General features: G+C 36.1%; 1 protein-coding gene across 4 annotated transcripts in view; it reads left to right on the forward strand.

Annotated features, from left to right (window-relative positions):
* Positions 1–15,970, forward strand: part of Scgbeta (sarcoglycan beta) — a 43,585-nt gene that overhangs the window by 16,662 nt on the left and 10,953 nt on the right. For 3 of the 4 annotated variants that reach the window (XM_089094040.1, XM_089094042.1, XM_089094043.1), the window contains 2 exons: positions 5,234–5,372; positions 14,128–14,299. In XM_089094040.1, coding sequence (XP_088950166.1) covers positions 5,254–5,372; positions 14,128–14,299 — 291 coding nt within the window. In that variant the 5' untranslated portion in view covers positions 5,234–5,253. Of the gene's footprint in view, positions 1–2,972; positions 3,130–5,233; positions 5,373–14,127; positions 14,300–15,970 lie in introns of those variants that run through there. The other variant, XM_089094041.1, reaches the window with a different exon arrangement.

Below are 15,970 nucleotides of genomic sequence, written 5' to 3' on the forward strand. Positions count from 1 at the left end.
TGGGTTGTAATTTATGCCCTGGGGGCATATAAGGTGCTTATAGAAAGCGTTGTCGTTTCCAAAAGGGCTCATTCGATTGGAAATCGAAAGGCCTAGTCCTCTTTTTAATAGTCGAAAGTGATTGGAAGGCTTGACGTTTTTATAGTAAAGATCGAAGTGGGTATAATATATCATTTTTTGTTGTTGTTGTTATTTAGACTCGGTTAATTATTATAATTTCTGTTCGTTTTGGGTTTCATTTATTTATCGATGCTGATTTGTGGTAGTTCGCTTGGTAGATTATTTGATTTTATATTTGCTCATTTTTTGTTTAATGGAGTTCTTTACTTTTCTTTGAAAAACTTATTTTGTGGAAAAAGTTTTTAAATTAATTAATACTAGAAGAAAACAATTACAAAACATAAGGTTTTTACATGCTCAAGAAGCTTAGCTTATAAAGGGCCAACAAAACAAAATAAAACACTTTTATAAAGCACATACATATACAAGCACATACAAAAAAAAAAAAAAAAAAAAAAAAAAAAAAAAGAAAAAAAACTGGACCAAGACAAGGACATTTATGAAATAGGGGATTTAGAAGGAAACACAACATATAACTGAAAAAAAAAACTAAATAAAGCAAAGATTTAAAAAATTAGGATAGAATCGAAAAATATTTTAAAATCTGAAAAATATATTAAATGAAGAGAAGAAGACAGATAAATTAGGATAAAAAAAAATCAAAATGGGAACACCCGACGAGAAACTGCCTTTACAGAAACAAATAAAGGAACATCAGAAGGGATGGAGTTCCAAAGTCGAACTGATTGAAAAACAGGAGACCCCTGGGCTGTTGTAGATGATCGTTTGGTTAAAATAAATCTGTGAGAAAAGCTACGTAAAAAAGGAGAGTGCCTAAATTAGCCTGAACGTAATAAAAACGGCTGCAGTGATGGTGGAAGTGTACCTAGAAAAGCAGAATGGTAACGTTTACCCACAATACGATCCAGCAGAGCTATTCCAGTATCATTATAAAGATCAGAGGAAGGGTTAAACCGAGGTAGAAGAAAAGTAGCCTTCACTGCACTATTTTGGACTCTTTGAAGTGAGCAGAGAAGAGATTTATGAGTACTACCCCAGACACTACTACTACTACTACTAACAACTCACCGCAGCACCAAGTCGCCTGAGGCCAACACAGCTACACACGCTCCTCCTCCATCCCACTCTATTTAAAGCCTCCCTTTTTACACTCGCCCACGAATTTCCTATTTCCTTTAAATCTTTCTTTGTGACGTCCTCCCACTCCAGACGAGGACGACCTGCTTTCCGTTTAGCCCTAGACGGCTGGCCGAAAAGAAAAATCTTCGGCAATCTGTCATCCTTCATCCGCACAACGTGCCCTAGCCACCTCAACTTTTCTTTGATTATAGCCCTAGAGAGCGGTATTGAACCACATTTTTCGTAAAGCCTATTGTTTGAAATATGGTCTGCCAGCCGGGTACTCAGAACATTCCTTAAGCAATTTCTCTGGAAAAAATATAACAAATCTTCATCTGCTTTTCTGAGCGCCCATGCTTGAGAGCCATATTTGGCCACTATCATCACTGTAGGTAGCTTCTAATATTCTAATCTTGGTTTGCAGACTTATCTTCATATTCTTCCAAACTTTTTTTAACTGTGAAAAAACACCCTGGGCTTTGACTATTCTACTTTTAATAACTTCACTGCTCCCACCATCTTTACTAATAATACTACCAAGGTAAGTGAAGCTGCCCACCTGATCAATCTTTTCATTACCCAACGTCACCTTTTCATCTTCACTTATTCCTAGCTTTAGTGACTTGAGTAGTAAGCGTATAATGCATTGAAAATATACATGCACTTTCACAAGCCTGAGGCATGGATATGTGTGTATATTTTCAAGTAATTGGGTTACCAGGGGTCATTTGCCTATTACAATGAACTCTTCATGGGTTGCTAGACAGGTTTTCTATTATGACACTCATTTTTGGAGGTCAAACAGAGAGAGAGAGAGCGGCGGTCACACTAACTTGATTGGTAGTTGGATTCGGATATAAGGAGTAATTTTCATTTTAGTTCATATTAGTAAGAGAATTGAATTCAGAGAGAGAATAGTTTATTTGAGAGAATATTAGTAGAGGAAAAAAATGAGTGGTGCATTTACACTATTGGAGATTAATGATGGAACCGACAGCAGCAGCAGCAATGATATACGAATACCCAATGTAGCTGTGGAAATAACCGCTGGCTGTAGACTATGCCTTGAATGGGACATTATGTATGCGAGATACGTGATATAATTAAGCAAGTTTAAGCAGGAGGAGCAACTATGTTTTGCTGGAAAAGTGAATATTCTCCATATAAATAAACTCCGGTCAGCAAAAGATGTCCTATCGAAATATATTGATGAGAACAAAATGCATCAGTGAATATTATTATTGTAATTATGATCAATAAAACTGTTTATGAATAAATTGTATTTTTTCTTTTTATATAGTAGACAAGCGTATATTTTCTAGAGTAGAAAAAAGAAATTCTGGTTAGTCTGAAGTAGATCGTGAGAGAGTTAGGACTAAAAAAAAAAAAAATAATAATAAAGAGAAAGCTTAACATCTGGGGGAAGAAATGAGTTAACGCTGTGTAACTTTGAAGATTGGTGGAGGACAAGGGAGCGGGTTTGAGTTATATGGGGTTTAAAAGAAAGAAAACAGTCAAGATACCCACCAAGAAATTTCACAATAGTAACTTGTGGTGTAATATCATTCCTATAATTCAGGATGATTGGCTCCCTTACGTCTCTCATACGATAAGGGGTCCTGAAGTGTACAATGGCACTTTTTGGCTGTTGAGAGTCATACCATTTAACCAGCACCAATCTTTTAGTTTATCAAGAAGACCTTGAGCTAGAGAAGTGGCAGATGGCAGGTCCACTACAGCATTGAAGAAGTTACTGTCGTCAGCAAAAAGAATAGGGTGCACAAATGGATGAAGACCATCCACAAGATCATTAATATAAATTAAAAACAAAAGTGATCCAAGCACAGAGCCCTGTGGGACACCTTTCAAAATAGACAAGTCAGAGGAAGAAGTACCATTAATCGAAACATACTCAGATCTCCCTGAGAGGTAAGACCTAAACCATTCAAGTAGGACTCCATGCAATCCAAATAAAGATAATTTAGAAAAAAAAAAAACAGACTGAACGACCATATCAAATGCCTTTGAAAAGTCTAGAAATAGACCCAAAACACGCAAGCCCTTGTCAAGGTTAACACGCACAAACTCTGTTGCATCTGAAAGTGCATGCAAGGTAGAAAAACTGGGACGAAAACCATACTGATCGTTAATTATGAGAGAATTCCCTGCAGTCGTATTAGTACTAAATACAAAGAAAAGACTCTACAATACACTACTTTTTCAACAACATTAGAGATTACAGGAAGAAGAGAAATAGGTCTATAGTTTGAAATTAGCAATGAATCACCTTTTTTTTATACAAAGACACAACATTAGCGACTTTAAATAAATGAGGAAAAATACCAGAAGAAAGAGAGAGGTTAGTTCTTTGTGAGATGGGGTTAGAAACAAACTGACCAATTTTTTTAAGAATATTACAGCTCAAACCAAAACAATCAACTGAACGGCTACATGAAAGCTGAGAAATAATATTAGAAACTTCGGTATCACTGCATGGGAAGAGGAAAATGACTTTTCTGCTAAGGGAAAACCGTACTTATTCTGCTATGGGGTGGGATAGGGACTGAAGGAAGTGTGGTGAAATGCGAATTGAAGGCACTCGCTGAAGAATTTTTGTCCACAAAAGATCCATCAGCTTTCCTGTAATGACATGGAGGGGACTGTTTGAGTTTCTTGCGGGAAAGAGCTTCATTAACTACAGTCAAAACCTTTCGCAAATTCCCCTTGCACTAATCAATTCCACATGAAAGATGGAGTTTTTTGGCTGTACGTACTGAAGAAGTAAGCACATTTTTATAAAGTTTATGCTTCGGAAGATCATCCTGTGTCTTCCTTTTACATGTAGCCTTGAGCAGAGATGCTTTCATATCTGTAGCATTGATCAGATCTCTAGACACCCATGGGCAGTTGGTGTGGAATTCCTTGGCCTCTTTCTAAGAGTAAAATGCTTATTCAACAGAGCTCCCATACGACACAAAAATAAACTCGTTGTACATTCAACATCATTAGCTTCAACAACACTAGACCAATCATTACTCTGAAGACTATGTATTAAATTAGAAATTTCTTTTTCTGTATCAGTTCTAGAAAAAAACTCATCCCGCTCATCCACAGTAATTTCAGTTTGAGGCACAAAAAGTGATACTTAAATAGGGAAGTGATCAGAAAGATCAGTGAAAACAAGACCAGAAGTAAACTTCAAATAAGGAGAACGAGAAATTAAAATATTGTCTATTAAAGTGGCAAAATATCTGGTAGGGTTTTGTGAAACCTACCAGAGTAGGGTTCTTTGGGGGCAGAATTTCTCTCTGGTAGTTTTGATTAATCAAGATTTGGTTGTAACAATGAGATATTTTTGAAGAACTCTGATACTTCATATTAGCACATATTTTGTGAAGAGCTCTGATGCTTCATATTAGCACATAGTTAGGGGGGATAAGGCTCCTGGTACCCAAATGTTTTTCTAATAAATTCTATGGTTATATAATGCCTATTTTTGGTACTTTCTTCAAAGTTGTGTCTTCTCCCAAATGTTTAGCCTCTTGAAACATTGAACCTCTTGGACCCATTCAGATCAAATGTTGTTCAAAAGATAATGTTTAAATCATGGAAGTTAACGTCTAACCTCCGTTTGGGCCCAAACCCCACACAGACCTGCTGCATTTTTTTTTTTTTTTTTTTTTTTTTTTTTTTTTTTTTTTTTTTTTAGTTCAAAGATTCGAATATCAATTTTTAGTGTTTCTTTTATTTTCCATGATTTTTTTTTTAGAATTAATAAACTTAATACCTTTTTAATATACACTAGTAGCAGCTAGCAAAGCTGGAATGGCCTAGCATCAAGGGATGATTGCATCATCAGAGAGGTAGTGAAACTGATGCAGTGTTCCCTATCATATAATGTTAAAACACTGGTATGTTACCTTGTGACAAAACCATGTGTTCATTTTGTTTTACTTTATTTTATTTTTTATTGTTTTAATGGTGGTAACTGACATTACACTTTCTTTTTAATAACTAGGATATTTTTTTTCAGGACTGATTGGAGTCAATAAAATGGACGAAGAGCGATCAATCAAAGCCAAAGGGCCCCCAGGCTATTGTTTCTGGGCAGTAATTTTTGCATTGACTGTGCTTGTTTTTTCAAACTTCTTCATGACTGTTACTCTTTACAAGTTTGTATTGATTTTGGTTTATTCAAAATTTCATTCTAGGTATAGATTTATATCGAGAATATTAAGTTCAAGTTCAAGTTCTATTTATTTCCATAAAGAACAATAACAAAAACAATATACGAAAGGGCTCAATGGCCCGTTATTTGGGAAACTACACATAATAAAATAATAATGTTGAAGATTGACTTATAAAATACTAAAAAATGTCTAATTTTTAAATCCATAAGGAAAATAAATCAACTCATTGACAGTCCCCACAAAACAGCGATCCTACTATTACGCGAAATTAAAAAACAATTTAGAATTCTCTACATCATCGAGGATCCAACGCCAACAAAACAAAAACACCCCCCCCCCCCCAAAAAAAAACAACATAAAATAACTATAAATTATTTAATATTTACCTTTAATAAGAAACTTTTCATCTGTCTTTTAAAGGAGCCAAGAGTTCGTGACTGAAGAATCTGAGCAGGAACCAAGTTCCAAGCACGTCCCACAGTCACGACCAGAACAAAGTCTGAACGAACCGAGGGAGTAGCCGGAATTATCACATCCTTCAAGTTTCGAACTGTATAAAAATTGAATTCCCCTACTAGCTTAAGTAGTCCATAAAAACAAAATGGGAGATTTCCGTGGAAGAATTGATATGCCAACGAAGATAGAGATTAGACCGCGGCGCCGCACCAATGAGGGAACACCGGCGACGGCGGGGCCAAAAACAGCACGTCGCGCCGCTCCGCCGGTAAGACGCCGGTGGCGCGCCGCCGGTAAGATGTCGGCGTCGCACCGCCGGCGCGATCAATGTTGACCGCAAACATTAATGTTTTTATCAGTCTTTCTAAAATCACAGCTTCAATTTACAACAGATTCGAGCCTATTCATGAGTTCAAAAATTCACAAGTCGCTGGCTGGAACTGGTCTTCTTCGTTATTCATCAAGAGAAGTAGAAATCTGGTAGCAACGAAATAGCTGTGGCGTTTCAGAACCCTTGCATAATACGAGTAGTTGAAGTACCTATTAGCTATGTATTCTTAACATAAATAATTATCAAAATTAGTAGTTTTTTTCATAGAGCATTACTGCATATAAAACTTCAAATACCGTATCACAAAATTTGTCAGTTATCTAGGTAAAAACTTTGAATATAAATTTGAACTTAGAAGCTTAATTTTTTCATAATGCCCTTTGCCTTTATCTGTTTTGTCAACTTTAGAACATTTTAAATGGGCTAATTCTATTTTTTTTTTTTTTTTTTTTTTTGCTCTTTTGGATTCCCAAGAAGCCATATTTCATTAAAAAATGATTTTTAATAAAAATTTAAAAAAAATGCATTTCAAAGTTTTTTTGGCTTATTTATATAAGATCTGTCATTTAGGCTAAGACTAAACTGCTGCTTTTTTATTGGTTTTGGCTGCTTTTTTGGATATTATTCATTTTTATTTTGGGGATTCATCCCAAATTATAAACTGATAAATACCTAATATCGGTCAAATTATAAACTGTATCTAAAAGGAGTAAATTTATCAAATTGAAAAATACATGATGAACACTTCACATGAGAACACTTCAATTACAATGACACAAAAATCACTTAATAGTTTATTGGCTATGAAAAAAAATTAAGTGCCATATATTTTCTTCAGTAAAAAATGAAAGGCTCGATTGTTTTAGGTGTAACTAAATTAAATGATATGCAGACCGAAGTAGCTCCAGGAAGATGTTGAAATGTTCATTCTTGTTCGTCGATTTCAATACAAACAAAATGTTAGGACACTTAGTATCAGTTATTGAGTTTAAGCTTTGATTTCCAAATGCTCACAAGAATTACCAAATTTAAGAAAGTCGCAACAACAAGTCACCTGTGGTCAAAATACTTAGACTCCTCTTTGATCCCCACCCAGACTCAAAGCTTCTGCTATGGTCATTTCCATGAAAATCTCCTAAGAGTTTCTTTTAAAAATAGCTTTCAAGCGTAATTAGGGGTATTTAGGCTTTTTTGCTTTTCTTCAAAGTTTTGAAATAAGTGGTACATTTGTTATATTTGTGCATATTTTTGGTAATCATTTGTGGGGTGATCGAATTTTTAAAACCACTGTAGATACGTAAGAACGTTGCAACATCTAGTACCCTGAGGTCATAAGACTGTCAAAGACTCCTCCTTGAACCTCCCAAATTGAAAGCTTTTATTATGACCTGGCCTTTTAATGTAACTTGGGCACTGGACCAAGGGCGCCATTGTTACTCGAGCGCAACGTTAGGTGGGGATGTCGATATAGCTTTCGCCACACCAATTCGTTTTAGTGTGAATCTGCCTGGTACATATGAATGAATGTTTTCAAAGTAAACCCGTTTCATCAATAGGAAAAAAAACCGGATTAGACGCATATGTCCCTTTCCCTTTGGACGATAAAACCATGCAAGTGCTGTATCACGTACAACTCACGAAAATCTTGTTAATTTTGTCAACTTTTCAACTTATTGGCACCCCTGCTTTAAAAAAAAATCGAGGTATTATCATTTAAATATTATAGATAAAAACCCCCCTCCCCCCTCTGGATACCAACTTGATAGGATGCCGTCTCTGCTTTAAATAAAAAAAATGAAATTTTTGGGATCCCTGCTTTCAATAAACAAAATTTCGAGCTATTATCATTTAAATATAATCCCTCCCTACCCCCCCCCCCTCTGGATACCACCTTGATAGGATACCGTCTCAGCTTTCATTAGAAAAATAATTTACTGAATATTGAACTATATGGTTCAAACAAACACGCGAATTAACGTTAAACAGCTGAGTGTTCCTTGAAAGAAAAATTGAGGCTATGAGTAACGGGGTACAAAGACAACACCAAAAATGTCGAAATTATTCAGATATACCTCAAATTATTGGAAAACAATGTGATAGATCCGCCATTGCATTCCATAAGATCCAAAGAATCGAATTAAAAGGGAGCACACACAAAAGCCAAATTAGGCCAGTAGCCTATGAGAAATCGCAAAATACCCAAGACAGTGAACAAGTCTTAATGGTGGGCCCTGGGTCTATCAAAATATTTCAATGATTTCCCAGGAAATTTTATATCATTTTCTTCTGTCTCCACTTTAAATGAAAAAAATAATTATCTTTTAGGTATCCCTGCTTTCAATAAAAAAAATGAGGTATTATCATTTTAAATTGATAGCTCCCTATCCCCCTCCCCTATAGGCAAAAATTTACAAATTATTTATTAATCAGATTTTTGGGGTAACTTCCGTTTCAATCTTTAATTCCCCAACATTTTAAATAGCTTAGTATATAGATAAATTTTGTCTCAACCTAAGGCTGTTTTTTTTTGGGGGGGGGGGGGGTAAATATGTTCCAGAAAGAAGATTGTATTGTCTATCAGGTGTTCAATAATTGAGTATTAAACATTAAGCAAATCTTATCTACAAACAGCAAAAAAAAAAAATCTGCAAACTTACAATTCAGCTGTAGAAACAATCTGTCGGCAGTCAATTTCAAATGTATAGTAGTGAATGCGTTCTATAATTCTATTCAACTTGAAAATAAAATTCTTGACTACGAATGATGTAAGAAATAGCGATTGGGAAACTGCATTCGAAATTATTTAAACTCATTTCATAAAGACGACACTTTTTTTTGTCAACATGGGAAGAACTGTGTATATTGCAGTATTTGAATTAGCATATTACATCTGTCTGGTTTTTATGCAAAGTAACAAAAGAGACGAAAATTAATGAACAAGAGAGCAGTGAAGAATTATGGTATACAAAGTAATATTTGGCCGGGAAAGTCACTGGTGATAAATCACTAGGGGTGGTACCATGATTGCGTGATTTTCGGGGATTCGGGGAACCAAATTTTTTTTCGGGGTGACGCATAGATTTTCGGGGAAATACCCGATAATTCGGGAATAGTGCAAGCTCTGCTTGATTTCTAATCAGGAAAATTGAAATACTAAACCACACGAGAAGGAAAAGCTCCGACTTTACAGTTGACGCAAGAAAGAATTGCCGCAAAATTAATTTGAAGCCGACCGAGCGTTACCACCTCTGCCGGTGGCTGTATTCCTGTAACGTGGCAGCGGCGGTGTCACGCTTTGGTGGTGGTCAGCCGAGCATCTCGTCAGCGTTGTTCGGTCGATCCACCGGCGCGGCGCCGGGGTCTAATAGAGATATAACATAAATATCTCTAATCTTAAGGAGATCAACAGGATTGTGTGTAGTTGACTGGAGAACTCTTACCGCTTTCTCATAAACAATATGAACAGGAGCAAGTACAGAAGAAAATGTAGACATCCACACAGACGAACAGTAACATAAAGGAAATATAAGGGAAAATAAGCGAGAAATATAAAAAACGGAGTATAGGAAAAGGAAGTGAAAGCTTTAACTTACGGTTGATTCCAAGTTCATAGAAAGTTTTCCCTATCATTACTTGAACATACCACTAAAACAATAAACATTTCCCCAAAAGAACTCTCAGAAGCTGCGGATATCAATCGGGGGGGCGACTTTTGGATCCTCTCTTTGTAAGAAGTTCAGTAATGGTTGGGCACCTAAAAACTGAGTAGGAAAAAATAAGAAGGTACCACTTTCTTACATGTTAGGTTAGTTAGTTAATTTGATACCAATTGATTGTCTTCCCTAGCCTTTGCTTGAAGCCTTATAACGAGAAATGATTCATGCAGAGTTTCAGAACGTAGAGTATTGTCATCTACAAATACTACCAGTTCATCTCGACTATCAGATGTGGACGCCGGCATAGTCTGAGGGTAACATTTGTGACACAATCCAGAGCAAACATTGGGAACTGGGGTGTTAAGAAGTCGGTAGAGGTCGTTCACATAAATTAGAAAGAGGGTTGTCCTAAGTATAGAACCTTGGGGTACTCTGCATTCAATTGGAACTTCCTAATCTGTATCTTTAACGGCAATAGATCTGTCAGTTAGGCATGAAGAGAACCAAGACAAAGCTTCCCCACGTAATTCATGATGAGAAAGTTTACCAATGACGATCATTTGTGTAAGGCTGTCAGAAGCTTTCTTTACATCAAAAAAATGGCTGCAGGAATAAGACTAGAATATAAAGATCTTCCTATAAACTGAAGAAGTTTATTACAAGCATGTTCTGTAGAATACTTTGCGTGAAACCCAAACTGATGTTGATGGAAAAAAAATTTCGCTTCAAGAAATCTCACCAGACGTTTGAGCATTGGCCTTTCAAATATCTTAGAGAACACTGACAAAAGAGAGATCGGCCTATAGTTCCCAGGATCCTCACGATCACCTCCTTTAAAGAGAGCTATCACACGCGCCAATTTAAGATGTTAAGGAAATACTCTTAGTTGAAATGACCTATTAACCAAATGGCAAAGTGGGGTGATAATTGATAGAAGAATATGTCCAATTACTATAGCAGAAATTTTGTCAAAGTTCGTGAAAGAGTTCTTTAAAGACAAATCATTATTTGTCAAGTTCTTCACTAAAACATCTTCAACAGATACGAATTTCAATCATTGGAGGCTAAGGAGCGGCTTTCATGTCTAAGATACCGATCAATAAGAAACGCTATTAGCAGTTGATTTCCCTATCACCGCAAGGAATTTGTTTATATGATGTCATACTTGCCCCTTTTCTGTCATAAGTTGATCGTCTACCATTACAGACTTAGGGAGACCTTCTAGTTTTTTGGATGACCGCCTAACTTCCTTAATCACGTCCCACGTCTTCTTTATATTTTTACCGCAATCATCAAATCTCTTTGTAAAATATACTGATTTAGCTCTCCGAATAATTGATTTCAGCATATTACGGTACAACTTAAATGCTTATAATTTGGAATCACTTGTTCTGTGTTTTTACTCTTTTCCAAGGTTCTCCTTCCTATTTATTGACTTGAGGACTCCCGATGTTAACCAGGGAGCCATGTGTGTTGATCTGTTTGATCGAGGATTCCTTAAGGGAGTTTTTAGACAATAAGGCGTGAATTTTTCCTTAATAGTGTCATAAAACTCGCAAAATATATCGTTATAATTGCCCAAATTAATATTTTCTGGTAATGAAAAGTCCCATGAGGATGTACTCAGATCTTTTTCCAGTCTATCCAACTCCACTGGTGAGCAACAGAATCTCGGTGCATCCTGGGAAACTAATCTTTGTGGATTTTGGAGGATTGGAAACAAGGCTGCAACTGGCAAATGGTCGGAAGTATCAGAAAGCAGTACTTCGTTCTTAATGGAGCATAGTGATGAAAAGATAGTGTCAATTAATGTTGTTGTCTGGTTAGAAATCCTTGTCGGTATGTTTATACAAGGAGCTATTCCATACGAAATTAGTAGAGACAAAAGATCAGAAGCCTGTCTAGATGACGGTTCCGCAAGGTCAAGGTTAAAGTCGCCCATCAATACAACTTCGGATTTTTCAGCGAAAACTTTTCCAAGAACATTTTCTAATGTTTCCATAAATCGAGTTATAGACCCACTTGGAGAACGATATAATTCACCTATTATTACCCTTTCCTTAGCGTTGATTGGGACTTCTATAAAAAGTGACTCAAATACCTTTTCATTATTTGTTCATAAATCATGTCTTAGTACGGCCTGAAAATTAATTTGGATGTAAAATCCGAGTTCACCTTTTTGGGCCGTCTTGCGGTTAAGAAATATCGACATATAACCAGGAGTATCCATAAGTACCTGATTTTTCTCGCTCAAAAATGTTTCACAGAGACCGATAATTGCAGGGCACGAATTCCTACATAATAATTGAATATCATCAAACGAGGAATTTAGGTCTGAACGTTTAGATGCACAACTAGAAATGCACCACCCCACCGAGCTCCGGAGTCCCAAAATCTCAGCTCCTCCACAGACACACTATCAATAATATTCTCAAAATTTTCATAGAAATTCATATTGGGGGCTTTGCCAACCGGATTATTTATAATTTCATTAAAATTAACTCTCCCACATTCATAAACATATAATTTCCCTAGCGTTATGTTAGTGTTAATCCCTAATAGAGAATCAGTCTCAACCATAATTACTTACCGTTGCAGGTAACAGAGAGCCATGCTGTAGTCGCGTGAATACCAGTGACGTCAACCTCTTAATCCGAATTGAAAAGGCTATGAGACGAACTTGATTATTTTGCTCTGAAACAAAAAAAATAACAAGTAAAATAGCACAGGAAGGTGTAAATACTGAGGGTAAAGAAAGACAAATAAAAGGGAAAAATACAAAAAGACAAATAACATTAACGAACAGCACATTTTTTGAAGATATAATATATTAAGCGGAAGCGAGCACTCACAAATAATCCTGCGTAAGAATCGAAATCAGAATTGGCTGAGGGGAAAACTAGGGTAAGCGGGTCGTTGTATGCGTCATCAACCTTGATCCAGCTAGAACTAGAAGTCTTTTTAGATTCTAGCCATAAACTAGTCCTCTTCTGAACCACTTTGGTATGAGACACTTTATCGGAGGCAACTTTACAGTTTCTTCAATTATAAGCCGTACTCAAAATTCTCTCCGACGTTTAGCCAGCTCGAATGGAAGGTCAATACTGACGCTTTTCCCCGTATTTCTTAGATTACCAACCCAAGCCATAATATTCTCCTTATGTTGAAGATTTAGAACAGATACAAGAGTAGGGTCCGATGCCAGACGCGAGTTTTGTTTCCTGGAAATTTTAGCCTTGCTTCTAAGTCTATAGATGGCCGTGAACTTAATATCCCTGTAGTTCCGTACCGACATTTCTGACCAAAAATCATTAACGGTTTCTTTAATATCTTCATTTTCCTTGTTAGAAATTCAATGGATGAGAAGATTTTTGCCTTTAACATACAATCCTGTTCTTGAAACCTTGTTTTTCACTATCACAAGTGCAGATTTCAAGCCAGTGTTCTCTTGTTTCAACGCTGCATTCTCCGTACGAAGATTTTCTACCAGTTGCTTTAAGTTGTACATACGCTCATCGAAATACTTTTTCGTGAGAGACATTGCTAATCATATTGTATCGGTAATTAATATATCGCTAAATATACATTACGCTCGCTTCTTTCCTCAACTCATCAAAATGACATTTCAAAGAAACTTACGAGCGTGGGCCCCTTTCTTCATAAAATCCAAATATGAGGGGCCCCGGAATTAACAGTGCAATAATTGATATACAACTGGATTTCACAGTTGAGAACTATCACGAAGTAAAAGTGATGTCTTGCCTTGACAAGCGCTACTTCAGTACTGATGGTCATAAAACTGATGGTCATAATATTCTTAGAAACTATGCTACTGACTGTTCTTAACTCGTAATATAATCCAATTCTTACTAGATTGTTTATTTCTGTTTCCTTTTTGTAAAGATATCTGAAGAAGGTTCTAGAAGACTGACAAGAAATAAGGTCAGTTGAACCTTACAGGTCAAATGACTCTTTAAAAAAAAAAATAATAATAAAAACTCTGGTGTTTCAAAGCATATTCAGAATTTGAGAGCACTAGCCTAGTGCTGACAGCTAAAGCGGATTGGTTGGACCCTGGATGAAGCAACAAAATTGAATTATACACTGAAGACCTATGAGATGGGCAACAGACAGCTTCTTGAAACTGCTAACCAAGAAATAGTTATTTATAATAGGGATAGCAATAGTAATAGTAACCTTGAATAATAACTAGCTGGCATGTTTAGAACCTTCGAAACACGCTTTCATTATGAATAAATATTTAAATCAGTAATTAGTCAACTTTATTGTTTAGGGTACTGCGTCTTAGCACTGGCATGGACAGCATTCAAGTGGATCCAGAACATGTGATGACCACATTTACTGGTGATATTACGCTTGATTCCGTTTTAAAACTGGATGGTAAACTGGAAACTTTTTCAGACGAGAACTTTTGTTTGGTTGGAGAAGAAGATGTTTATATTAAGGTTGGTTTATATTTAATTTTTAAATGCTTTTATTTAAGTTGATCTGTGTAGACAAAGAATGTAAGGGTAAGGATCGAGTCTTCATCTTTCATCCGCTTCTGTGGTCTTATTGACATGAGGCTTTGCTTATACGTTACTTCCAAATAAAAATAAATTATATTTGGGAGAAGACCCATCTAGCAATTTTCCCATTCTTCACAGCTAACTTGAGGTCAAGACTCGTATCTACTAAGAAAAACACTTTTAAAATCTAATAACTGTTGCTCACCATTACTATTACTATTGGATTTTTTTAACTGGAGGTGGGCGCGCAATCGGTTTGAAATGTTAAATATTGTTTGTGTTTGAGTAACTTACGTAGGCATTTGTTAATAGTGTGTTAATGCTTCAGTTGCTCGTTATTTATACCCTCTTGATTTCCGGGAATATTTCTGGTCTACGCCATTATTATGAAAGTAAAGAGTAACAATAAATCCTAAACAAGCAGAATTTATTCTGTATAGGATGGGGGCTCTTCTCAACCCCCCTCTTGGTCATAGAACCACCGGAGGATGCTCGTTCGATCGGAAATTGAGAGCTCTAGTGCCTTTTTTAAAAGTCAAAAGTGATTGAAGAGTAACCAGACTCCGTCCTAGAACCTATTTTGATATCTGGTCCTTTTGTAATCTCTTAAACCATCTGATTAACATTTTAAAGTGCGCATTTCGTTCAGAACAGTTGAAAATATCAGTAAATTTGCATCCAAGGATGACATAACCTCGAGAGCCCCTGAGATAAGGGTCATAAATTGTGTGAACTTTCAATTCTTTACGTATATTTTCTATAGCAGAAAAAGGGAATATGTTTGATCTTGGGGATTCAGCAGCATGAAAAAAATGCTTTCTCCAAATGCAGCCATGAAAAATATCAGAATAGTGTCCAAAACTTTTTTCGCACCCTCTTCAAACAAAAGGGGCTATTTTAGAAACTTTGAAGGGGGATCCTTCGATTGAAGATTGATGGTTTTTGTGTTCTTTTTAAAGAATGAAAGCTATTGGAAGTTAATCAACCTTAGGAACCTCTTGGTTCCTTTTCTGCTATTGAATTAAAAAAAACAAGTTTTTTCAACTAAAAGCAAGGAGCAACAATAAAACGAACAGCAATTATTACGTATATGAGAGGGGTCGTCTCTCCTCAATACCTCGCTATTTACACTGAAGTTTGATTTTTTGTTCTAGCTATGTAAGAATTACTCCTGAATAACAAAGTTAGTTTAATTAGAATATCAAGCTCTTTTAAAAGCCCTAAAAAAGTTTTAGCGTAAAGAGCGTTTTATTGAGGAGAGGCGATCTCCTTCATATGCGTATAATTTCTTTTCGTTTTAATTTTGCTCCTTACTTTCAGTTGAAAAAAATTGTTTTTTATTTGATTTCTGATCATTTTTAAAATAATGATGGGAAATCTGGCTCTCTCTACTTCAAAAATTTCCTTCCCCCACGAAAATTTTCTCCATGGAAAGATCCTCCCACGTATCCCCCCCCCCTCTCCTCCACCAGAAAAATCCCCCCTGAAAAACGTCTGTATGCTTCTTAATAATCAATACTATATGTAAACAATGGGCAAAGTTCATAGCTTGTAGCCCTTCCCCCGGGGACTATAGGGGTCAATTCATCCTCAAAGACATAGTTATTC

The sequence above is a fragment of the Artemia sp. Qi Xiang Cuo genome, chromosome 9 (assembly GCF_049724085.1).
Source record: "Artemia sp. Qi Xiang Cuo chromosome 9, ASM4972408v1, whole genome shotgun sequence".
In the NCBI taxonomy this organism is placed as follows: domain Eukaryota; kingdom Metazoa; phylum Arthropoda; class Branchiopoda; order Anostraca; family Artemiidae; genus Artemia; species Artemia sp. Qi Xiang Cuo.